Raw genomic sequence first — 12,146 nt, 5'->3', positions numbered from 1 at the left:
TAGAAGACCTTACATGGCCGCTTTCAGAGGATAATTTGCGCCTGGTGCCAATGGAAAAGACGTCTCTAAAACTTGCAACTGCATCACTCTTGAAATACAAAAACAGAAAACTAGGGAAAAGACAGACGCAGTGTTTGTTTTTGAAAAAAGACGCTGGGTTCAATGCAAATATATATTTCAACATACCAAAGTAGCTCCAAACATTTGGCGCTGTGGAATATCCATCCAACTGCAAGCCCTGCAACTGCTAGAACTTGCAATTACTCGAGGAGCACGGAATTTTTGCAAAGCAAAACTTGAAAAAACACACGGTAGGCTATTTATTAGCCTTATATTAATATTATCCTATAGGTTACCGTATTTGCATTTTATCCAACTTTTAGAAAAAAAATCTGATTTAGCGGAGAAAACTACAAAAACTGGTAGGGGTAGGAATCGAACCCACGTCATCAAAATAACTACCTCCCTCAAGGCCTATGAGAAGGGGGGACGGAGGGTACGGCGTACCCTTGAGGGTCCAGGCGGTGATTGTTGGGAGGCCCAAAATTGTGATTTTATAGTTTACGCGCAAAAATGTTTGGTTAACTAAAACCATCCTAAACAACTAAATTCAAGCATGAAAGTTGTTATTCGTTAGTCCTTGGGGGGCCCGTAATTTAGCAAACAGGCCCAAAGTGATTTAATGCTTTATGTGCAAAAATATTCTGTTAAAAGCACCTTAATTAAATCCTAAATGTTGGTTATTCTCCCGTCCGGGGTGGCATAGTGTAGCAAAAGCAAGGTTGAGAAAAACCCGGGCTTTTTTAAAAAGTCCTTGTGTTTTTAGGCTTTTTTTGTTTTTTCAAAACTATTTGAAAAAGGTAGTTTCAAGCTTATTCCACTTCAAAATGAATTTCGGAGTTAGAGCATGGGCCGGAGTCAATACTTTCGGAGGAGGAGCAGTGGTGAATTTAGGGCAAAAATTTAGGGGGCGCCAAAGAAGTATGGAACAACCTCGCCGCAAATGGCTTGGGAAAGTTTTTTGCGTTTTTATCAATAAAATTGCCTATCTAAGTCAGGCAGGCTACCAGTCATTCCCACATCACAAATCAACACCACAAGTGACAATCAGTTGTAAAGTTGAGGCAATGCCATAATGCCACTCGTGGCAATTAAAAGCAATAACGAACGTGAAATAATAATTTAGGTATTTTCCACTGAAACTTTAGGCTATACAACAGTGATTGCTCCAAGTCAGGGGTCACCAAACTTTTTTCTCTGAGGGCCAGATTGCCGCGAGATTAACAGCTGCGGCCGGATGCAAATTGCGAAAAGATATACAACTATTTAGAATCTCCATTGACTTGAATTGAGCACAACAAATAACTAAGTCAGTGGTGGAATAGCAAAGTTGTGATGAAAATCGAAAGGTTGCTGGAAAAGTTATCCCTTGGTGTGATACACAGGGCCCACAAGAGGGGAGGACAACCGGTGCATTGCACCGGGGCCCGGTGAGTTCAAGGAGGCCCGACAAAATGTCTAAATTCACGCGATAAAAAGATTAATTTCAACGATTTTGCAATTAAAATAAAAATATTGTTTTTATATTAGTTCCGTTTGTCGAATGGGCCAGACAAAATGTTTAAGTTTGCGTGCTCAGGTCGATTTTGCATAAAATGTTGTTTTTTATATTAGTTTTGTTTTTTGATTGGGCCTCTTCATGAATATGCCCTTTTTTAGAACAACAAAATTTTCATTTTTTTGCGTTTAGGGGGCCGATAAAATGTTTAAATTTGTGTGTTAAGGTCAATTTTGCATAAAATGTTTTTTATATTTTGAAGTTGGTAGGCCTATTTCTTATATGAAGTTGGTATTTCTTAAGGGTGCAACCTAATTCGTACAATGAACAATTCGTACCATGAACAATTCGTACCGTCAGTTCGTACCTTCAAAAGATCGAGAGAAAAGATTACAAAAAAAGCCGAAGTCGCTGATCGCAGTTTCCGCAAACATTTTAAAAGGGTTAGGGTATCGGTTAGGTATCGGTATCCGCAAACAAACAAACTGACTGAACATCGCTGATCACAGTTTCCGTTTTTCCGCAGTTACCGCAAACATTTTAAAATTTTCGGTAATGATCCTAATAGTTTGCCGAAGTCGCTGATCGCAGTTTCCGCAAACATTTTAAAAGGGTTAGGGATTAGGATTGATCGGAGTTTCCGCAAACATTTTAAAAGGGTTAGGGATTAGGATTGATCGGAGTTTCCGCAAACATTTTAAAAGGGTTAGGGGTTATGGTGTTTCCGCAAACAAACAAACTGAAAAGTTCGAGAGAAAAAAATAAAACAAAGCCGAAATCGCTGATCGCAGTTTCCGTTTTTGCGTAGTTTCCGCAAACATTTTAAAATTTCCCGTAAGAGTTTTTGTTTACGGAAAATTTTAAAACGTTTGCGGAAACTGCGATCAGCGACTTCGGCTTTTTTTAATTTTTTTTCTTGATCTTTTCAAGGTACGAACTGACGGTACGAATTGTTCATGGTACAAATTAGGTTGCATCCATTTCTTAATGTCATGAACAATAGCAGTGCATTTATCCCAAGTTTGCTCCCCTAGTCTCTGCAGATTTCAAGGTCAGAAATGGTATTATATGTTAATGTAAAGCTGTATGCACACATATGCAATGCTACGTCAGCCATGTCGGATAGTATTACAATTTTTATCTTCGAAATGGCTGATTTACCCACTTGTTGCTGTTGTGTCCGCCTAGCCTGCTTTACACAACTTGCTAGTTCAGATTTAATTTACTTGTCATAGCACTTGTATTTGCGTGGCGGAACAAAGAATCCAAACAGCGAGACACGGAGTCATTTATATACTAGCACGTTACGGGTTTCCAATACAGACAGTGGCGGCTCGTGGTCTCAAAACATGGGGGGGCTGCATCAACCAGTAGGCTAACCTAATATAAATAATTATAAACCTGTACCGGACTGAGTTATAAATGCACTGAGTTAGGGTTAGTAACACAGTAACATGTTATTTTAATTGGCTGTCGTTTAACGTTTTTATTATTTAAAGTAAACTTTTGATAATGGCTTGAATTTGGTCAAGTTTAGGTGGTCACCAGATGGAGATAGTGCTATTTTGGGACTTGGTATTAACTTAGTTGGTTAGATCTATGCTCGTGCTTTCCAACGATAGCAAATTTGTTGAAATTGAACAACAAATGAATAAATGGGAGACAATTTCCTTCAGGTGTTTTTCAGTGCATTTCCACCCCGTACTTCCTCCTTTATAATAGTCCATTCCAACCTGTGTGACGTGTAATGACGCCATCATCCCAAAAGGACGAATTGTGAAAGAGCACCAACAATTACAGTAATTGGCTTTACTTCACATCAAAACTAGTATGTCTCAGTGACTTCTCAAAACACAGATCAAGTAAAGTAACCTACGATCCCTCCACCTAATCACCGATAGCTTCCACACGCTTAGCCTAAAGATTTACGAGAACCAAAGTTGGAATCCCTTACCAGGGTCTGTTCTATTTGCAGTCCCTACAGCGCTTGTTCAGTGACGCTAGAAAACTTTTTTCTGAAAAACCTACGTCATAAAAAAAAGAACAAGCAACACCGGACATGCAAAATTTGCAGACCCAGAGTTGCCAATTAATTTTTGTAACACAAATTTTTTTTTATTACAAAAAAAAATTAATATTAAGAGTTTTTTTAATTCTTCAAGCGAAATAAATTAAAAAAACATGGCAAAGCTATCTATATGTAATATAATTCACATATGCACAAAAATGTTGGGGGGGTTGCATTCCCGCAGTCCCTTATGACGAGCCGCCACTGAATACAGATTATGTAAATACACAGACACTACATCTCTTTCCTTTTCAGAATCAAACACTATTTCGAAATGTAGTCAACAGATCAAGAATTAAACATAACAGTTCTGGTTAAACACAACACAGTAAATTACATAACAAAGTCTTTACACCGTTGCGGTGGTTTGATGTTGCGATGCGGCCTGGTTAGAATAACAGCGTCAGTAAGGTCATCAGGCGAAACGTTTTGTTCAGGTATTACATCAGTTGAATCAGAGAAAGCCTCAGTCGAGACATTATGTCTCGAAGACACATCAGTGGTTAGGTCATTGTTTAAATCATGAAATTTCTTAACATGGGTTACGTTTCTTTTATACTTTGCGTCATCATTTTCAACAATCACACAATTCCCATGCTTCTCTGTGACAATAAACGGATCTTTACGAAAGGTAGTAGAAAGTTTATCACGACCAGTGCCGGTCTTAGGGTTTTTCGGGCCCTGTGCGGAATATGCTTTTGCGGGCCCCAATGACAATAACCCAATTCAGTGGCGTAGCTATAAGTACTTTGAAAGGGGAGGGGCGGTGGTGGCGGCGTGATTGCCAAAGACGACAACCAGCGGCGAGGGGTCTGGGGGGCCTCCCCCAGAAAATTTTGAAAAATTACTTTGAATTTGGGACATTCTGAGAGCATGTTCAACAAAAATTAGATATGAATATTACTGTGAAATGGTGCTGTCCGGTGGCATAGCAAAAGGATAAGATCATGCTTTCTTTGGCATTTTTCGGAAATAAAGCTATGTCTCTACAGTATGTTGAGTCTGGATGCAACCTATTTCGTCCCCTGAAATCGTGTAACAAAATTAAATTTTGACTCATTTCGTCCCCTGAAAAGATCGAGAAATTTTGAAATGTTTGCGGCAACTCCGATCAGCGATTTCGGCTATGTCGTTTTTTTTTTCTCGATCTTTTCAGGGTACGAAATATTCAGGCGACGAAATAGGTTGAATTCGTTGAGTCTCTATGTTTTCTTGTTGCGAATTCCTTTGCTGAATTCACTTGTTGAATTTTTCCTTTGAAAATGACAAAATTACTGCATTTTCTGAGTAAATTGCGGGCCCCCTAATTTGCGGGCCCTGTGCGATCGCACGGTTTGCACATCCCAAAGACCGGCACTGATCACGACCATGTTGTTTCAATAGTACAGTATCACCTGGTTTAATATCAGCTTGAACTGCACCACGTCTAAGATCAGCATATAACTTTCCCTTTTCCTTCATTTCTGAATCTCTGTCACGAACAGATTTAGAATCATGGTCATAAGAACGATCAATGCATGGTAACTTAGTACGCAATTTTCGTTTGAACAACAATTCGGCTGGACTAACTCCAGTCGTTGAGTGTGGTGTAGAGCGATACATAAGTAAATACGAATACAATTCATTTTTCCAGTTTTTACCTTCAGCTTGTGCAATTTTAATGCGTTTAAGCAATGAGCGATTTTGAATTTCAACTTCTCCGTTGGCTTGAGGCCACAATATGGAGTCACTCTACGATGTAATATTCCACATTCGCTCAAAAATGAATGAAATTCGTTGCTAATAAATTGCGGACCAATATCAGAAGTTATTGAACAAGGTAAGCCATGCGTTGCAAACATTTTCTTTAAACTTCCAATCCCTTTTTCACTAGTAACTGTTTTCATAACATCAATTTCAAAGTAGCGACTAAAATAATCGATCACAACAAAAACATAATCACCAGAAGGCAGAGGTCCCATTAAATCAATAGCAAGATCTTGCCAGGGTCCTTCCGGCAATTCGGTACGTTTCATGGGTTCAGGGGATACAGGTTTTGAAACAAGTTGACACCCAAAACAACTTTTACAAAAACGATCGGCATCTTTGTCTATGCCAGGCCACCATACTTTAATACGAAGACGTCTTTTCATGACAACGATACCAGGATGGCCCTCGTGAGCTAACGTCAGAACATGTTGTCTCAATGTTTTTGGAATCACGATACGTGTACCTCGTAATAGAAGACGGCCAATGACAGCTAATTCACTTCGAACTGTTAGATAAGATTTACATTCAAGTTCACACCAGTCGTTCGAAAGAATGCAATCCATGACATTACGCAATTCAAAATCAGCGTTTGTTGCATGCTCGATGTCACGTGTGCTCATGGCAAAAGGCGTCGCTTCTTTTGCTACAAATTTCACATACTCATGCGTGTCATCAACGTGTTTGCACAGCGCTTTTGAAGAAAGTAAGCGAGATAAGCAATCGGCAATGTTTTGCCTTCCTGGGATATACTTCACTTCATACTGGTAAGGCATTAATCTTAAAATCCAGCGTTCAATTCTAGCATTCGGCTTGGAGCGGGGAGTGAAAATGACTTTTAACGGTTTATGATCTGTCAATAAATCAAAACTGCTCCCATACAAATAAACGTGAAATCTTTCGCATGCCCACACAATAGCTAAAGCTTCTTTTTCAGTTTGTGAATATTTACGTTCAATTTCGGTTAAAGTACGGCTAGCATAACTAATAACATAATTTTTCCCATTTTGGTTTTGCACTAGCACTCCAGCTAAACCATAAGGACTAGCAATAGCATCAGCAATTACTTTAGTTTTAGCATGTTTGTCATAATAACCCAAAGTTACACAATTGCACAATAAAGATTTTAGCTTTTCAAAAGATTGCTGTTGAGCTTTACCCCAATGAAAATCAATACTTTTACGAGTTAACATACGTAGCGGTTCCGACCAGTGTTGTCAGATTGGGCGATTTATCTGCAATTGGGCTACTTTTAGTTGGGCTTGGCGCCAAAAAATGTTGGTTTGCGACTTGCGCTTTTTTGGGCTACTTTCAGTCTCTGATTTGGCGCGAGACGGCGCCTAAATTTGGCAGAATTTTAAGTTGTTTGACAGTGAATTTTGAGTTGGCAGTACTGAATAATTGGTAGAATCCGACCAGCCTTTGAAAATGTTGGTAAAGTTTCGGTTTATTACGGAAAAAATGACGTTATTTTTTTGATTCGGCATGAGGATTGATTTTACTGCTGACCATTAGCAGCTTTAACTGTTGTTACAGCAATGCTGTATTCATTTTCATCCGGGAGAATGGAAGGACTGACTGGCGAGTGGCGAAAGCGAAATTGCACTTGTATCGAATATCGGAAATTATAGGGTAGTTATGATCTTGGTTTAGTAACGTACCATAATTTTTGAAGCTTTTATTGGTGTCTAAGCTATAAATTAAAGTGGGAAAAATTGAATGTCAGTGGAGAAACTTACTGAATGTAAACTGGTCTTCCTTGTATGATTAAAAAACAATGATAGATTTTTGTATTTTTTGTACCAAGGTGTACGAGTTTAGAAATGCTGCAGGGGAGTATAAATTTAGAGAAGTTGCTCAATTGGCACTAACAATGTAGCCTATACCAATCAGCAATGCATTACGGTAGTTGAGCGAGCCTTTTCGAGAGTTTCTGCAATCAAAACCAAACCGCGAAATCGTATCGGACTTCAACTTTTGTCAGCGATTGTGAGGATCAGAACTTTGCTGCAACAATTGGAAAAATGCTGTTTGATCCCCGGTCATCAATGCGGAAGCATGACAGCTCTATATATGAAAATGAAGCTTCAGCAGTGATGATAGAATTTTGTTGGGTGTTGATTCTTGGTAGTTCATCTGAGTTGACGGGCTTATGCTATGCATTAGCATCTACTATGGAACCATTTGTATCTTGAATTTGAAAATAGGAATTTGTATGAAGTCTGTATAGCATTGGCTCGTCTAAGTTTTTTTCTATTGAACAATACTTGATTCAATATTGAACATTGTATATACTTATTGTATGTTGTATTAATGTAGGCTATGTATTTTGTATCTACACAATCAGCATGATGGACAAAGATGTTGCTTTGTCCATGACTCTTGGGGGCATGCCCAAAAACCCCCCTAGAAAGCCTGCGCCTTCGTTGCTCAACCGTCGACGTCGCGACGGCAAATTGGGCTACTTTTAAGTTGCTTTGGCGCATTTTTGGGCTCTTTTTTTAAAAAAAATCTGGCAACACTGGTTCCGACACCGTCGCTAAATCAGGTATAAATCTAGCATTATAATTCACCAGTCCTAAAAAACTTCTTACTTCAGCAGCGTTTTCTGGTGCTCTTGCTTCCTTAACAGCTTCAACTTTTGCCTCTTCCGGGTCAATTCCTTTAGACGACAGCTCTCTCTCTGTAGGTATCATGGCTGATACAGCCCTCGATGTACAATGATGTTCCAGTTTGATCGATCTCGTGCGTCTTGCCAAATTTTAGTAGGGTTTTTGATTTGTGGTTGAAAATTGTGCAAAAATGTGAATCTTTGAGCTCCTCTTGATCGTTTTCCTATTATTTTTCCACTTAAAGATAAATCTTCAAGTTCGCCTTTCCTTATGCTGTGACCCAAGAACTTCAGTTGCCGCATTTCTATAGATCTCATTATCTGCTGCTCCTGGCCCATCTGTTGGAGAACTGCTCTGTTGGTTCGAAAAGCTGTCCATGGAATTTTAAGAATTCTTCGGTAAAACCACATTTCTGCAGCTTCAAGCTTTTTTCGGGTTTTTGTTGTTAGCGTCCAGGTTTCACATCCGTACATCAAAATTGACCAAACAAAGCTTTTTAACAAACGAATTTTTAAAGTTTTGGAGAGCTTTCGATCTTTAAAGATTTTTGTCATGGTGTTGAAACTCGACTTTGATAATGCAATGCGTCGTCTAATTTCTTCTTCACATCGGGTGCTTGGATTCAGTATTGAGCCCAAATAAGAAATAATTGAATCTTTGAACCTGTTCAATTTTGTTATCATTGCAGTACACGCAAATTGTTGGTTCAGGAAGACGTTTCGAGACTGCCAGAGTTTTAGTTTTGTTAATGTTTATTTTTAGTCTATATTTTTCACTGGATGTTTGAACTGCATCTAGTAAAATTTGCAAACCACATTGTGACGTTGCAAGCAAGACTGTGTCGTCTGCATATCGAATGTTATTTATAAGTTTTCCGTTTATATTAATTCCTTCATCAATATCTTCCAGTTCTCTAAGGATGAGTTCACTGTACAAATTGAAGAGATCTGGGCTCATGACACAGCCCTGTCGAACACCTCTTGATATTTCCATCCATTCAGTGATTCCATCGGGAAGAATGACAGCGGCTTGCTGCTTGTAGTATAGATTGTGTATCATACGGAAATCTTTATCATCAATCCCAATTCGTTTTAGTGATGAAAGAAGCTGGAAATGGCGTACTTTATCGAAAGCTTTCTGATAATCTATGAAACACAGAAACACATCTTGTTGATGTTGAATTGAACGTTCACACAGCATGCGAACTACAAAAATTGCATTTCTCGTTCCTCTGTCAGGCATGAATCCGTATTGGCAAGCAGATATTTCCGGTAAAATCTTTCTTCGTATTCTTTGGAGGACAATTTTCAAGAGCAGTTTTAATGTATGTGACATTAGACTTATCGTTCTGTGATTTCCACATTCAAGTGTGTTTGGTTTTTTCGGAAGGGCAATAAAAAGAGATTTCAGCATATCCTTAGGTAATTCATCACTTTCATAAATGGTATTAATGAGATTCCACAACAAGCTTATTCCATCTTCTTTCAAGGCAATCAACATTTCCACCACAATTTCATCTGGGCCTGCTGCCTTGCCGGTTTTTGAATTATCTAAAGCCCACTGTACTTCTTCCTTTAATGTTGGTGGTCCAGTTTCACAATTAATCATATTATGATCAATATTTTCTCTGTCATCTTGAAAAAGGTCAGTAATGTACTCTTCCCAACGTTTCTTGACATCTTTCGGTTCCTAGAGAATTTTGCCATCAGAAGATCGAATGCACTTCGAGGTTAATACAGGACCGGTTTTGGATATTAAGCGTATTTCCTTGAACAGTTCCTTCGGGCTGATGTCTTTAAGCCTTTCAATTTTTTCACACTTTTCTTCTAACCATCGTTCTTTCACAGATTTGCACTTTTCTTGAATAGATTGATGAATTTTATTATATTTTTCTCAGTTTGTTTTTGACTGTCTTCTTTCTGACATAAGATTTTTTATTTCTTCAGTCATCCAGTGAGGCTGTTTAGTTCGTCTGGTTTCTTTTGGTATAACTTTATCTGCTGCTGTTAGAATACTTGTTTTGAGATTGTCCCACTGATTATCTACTGTTTCGTTCTTTTGGTTAGCTGGGAGATTACCCAGGACAGCATGACAAAAATCTGTTCTTGTTACAGGGTCTTTCAGAGCAGTTAACAAATATTTCGGTTTGCATTTCGGTTGTTTTAAAGTGTTTAAACGAATTTTAATTGTTGCAATTACAGGGTTATGATCACTGTTTGCATCAGCACCTGGATAGGCTCTTGCATTAGAAATGGAAGACCTATATCTTTCATTTATCATAATGTAGTCAATTTGATTTCTTGATCGGTCACCAGGACTTGTCCAAGTATATCGACGTCGAGGGTGTGCTGCAAACCATGTGTTCATAACAGCAAGCTTTTTTCCTTCACATCAGTCAATGAGCATCTCACAGCGATCGTTTTGTGATCCAAGGCCGTGAGGTCCAACAGTTTTTCCGTGTTTGTTGCAGCCAACTTTAGCATTAAAATCCCCCATCACAATATTCACTTCCTGTGATTTACATTCTTTGTACAATTCATCCAGTGAGTCGTAGAAATCACCAATTTCCGAGTCATCTGCATCCGTTGTTGGTGCATAAGCAACAATCAGATTGATATTGAAAGGACTAGCTTTCAGTTTTACGAGAAGCAAACGATCAGATTTAGGCCAACTACCCAATATTGATTTAGAAAGTTGTTTGTCAATAATCACAGCAACACCTCTTTGATGTTCATTACCTCCAGAATATATAATTGTTTTATCATCTTTCATGAATTGACCAGTTTTTGTCCATCTTACTTCGCAAAGACCCAAGCAGTTCATTCTCATTCTGTCCATTTCTAGCATAATATTGTCCAGTTTTCCTTGTTGGTAAAGTGTTCGTACATTCCATATGGCAATTCTTTGAGTTCGTTGTCGGAATGTTTTTGCATTAATTACAGTTGTTGAATGACGATCAAAGGAGCCCTGCAATTGATGACTCCGACTACCGGGCGAGGGGCTCTGGTTTCTAGAACTCGGAGACCCATTTACGCCGTTTCTCGTATTTTTGTTAAACTTTTGCATCATTGTGGACTTGGCCATAGTACTGAAGTAGGTAGGCCAGTTCCTTTCTTCAGCACCTCTGTGTTTAGTCAGCCGCACTGCTTCCAGCCGCACCACGAGGAGGTGCACAGATGACTTGGTGCCAAAAGCGGTCACCCATAGACGACAGCACATGTCCCATAAATACAAGTTTGTCTTTGTTGAATTCGCACTTTTCTTTGTTCAGCGTGAACCCACTATCTCGAATTCTTTCAAGTACCTTCTCGAGTCTTCGGTCATGCTCTTCTTGAGTCGATCCGTACACGATAATGTCATCAAAAATATTCTTGACTCCTGCACAGCCTTGTAGCGTTTGTTGCATTACTCGTTGGTACATCTCCGGAGCACAACTAACTCCAAACATCAGTCTCTTGCATCGATATAATCCTTCATGCGTCACAAATGTAGTAATATTTCTAGAACTAGGTTGTAATTCAATTTGGTGATACGCCCATTTGACATCTAGTTTAGTGAATACCTTGCTTTGGTTCATGTCATGCAGCACTTCTTCAATGGTATTGGCATCGGGTGACGTTCTCTTCTGACAGCTTTGTTAGCTTGGCGCATATCGACACACAAACGGATGTCTCCATTTTGCTTGGGCACGATCATTGCAGGTGAAACCCAAGTTGACGGTTCTTCAACTTTTTCTATGATGTCAAGGTCTTCCAACTGCTTCAATTTTTCTGTCAACTTGTCACGAAGGTTAAATGGAATTTGTCTTACAGGTTGACACACAGGCTTTACATTTTTATCAACAGGTATTATTAATTGAAAGTCTTTTAATTTTCCCACACCATCGAAACATGACTGATATTTATTCAAAAACGAAGGACTTTTAGTTACAGCATTTAGTTCAGAATCAAATTTAATTATTTGTAACTTTGTGGCTGTTTTCAATCCTAGCAGCGGTTGCCCTTTTCCTTCGATCACTACAAATTCGACATTTTTCAGTGCTTTTTTTGTTGTTTCAACGTCTGCAGTGAAAATTCCTGCTATTTTCAAAGGTGCATCACTTCCATAAGCGTAGATTGTTTTGTCAGAAAGATGGCTTTTGCACTTAATGCGCTGTTTTTTC

The 12,146-nt window shown here is 38.8% G+C and overlaps 1 protein-coding gene across 1 annotated transcript; it reads right to left on the bottom strand.

Moving 5' to 3' along the window:
- Window positions 1-10,375: 10,375 nt before the first annotated feature.
- LOC145769139 (protein CFDP2-like) lies at window positions 10,376-11,068 on the bottom strand. Its single transcript, XM_082580731.1, has one exon. The coding sequence runs from the start codon at window positions 11,066-11,068 to the stop codon at window positions 10,376-10,378; it is 693 nt and encodes a 230-aa protein (XP_082436857.1).
- Window positions 11,069-12,146: the final 1,078 nt, after the last annotated feature.

Source organism: Aplidium turbinatum, chromosome 4 (assembly GCF_918807975.1).
Source record: "Aplidium turbinatum chromosome 4, kaAplTurb1.1, whole genome shotgun sequence".
NCBI classification, from domain to species: domain Eukaryota; kingdom Metazoa; phylum Chordata; class Ascidiacea; order Aplousobranchia; family Polyclinidae; genus Aplidium; species Aplidium turbinatum.
The sequence above is the reverse complement of the archived record's forward strand: the minus strand, read 5'-3'. Positions and strand labels throughout refer to the sequence as shown.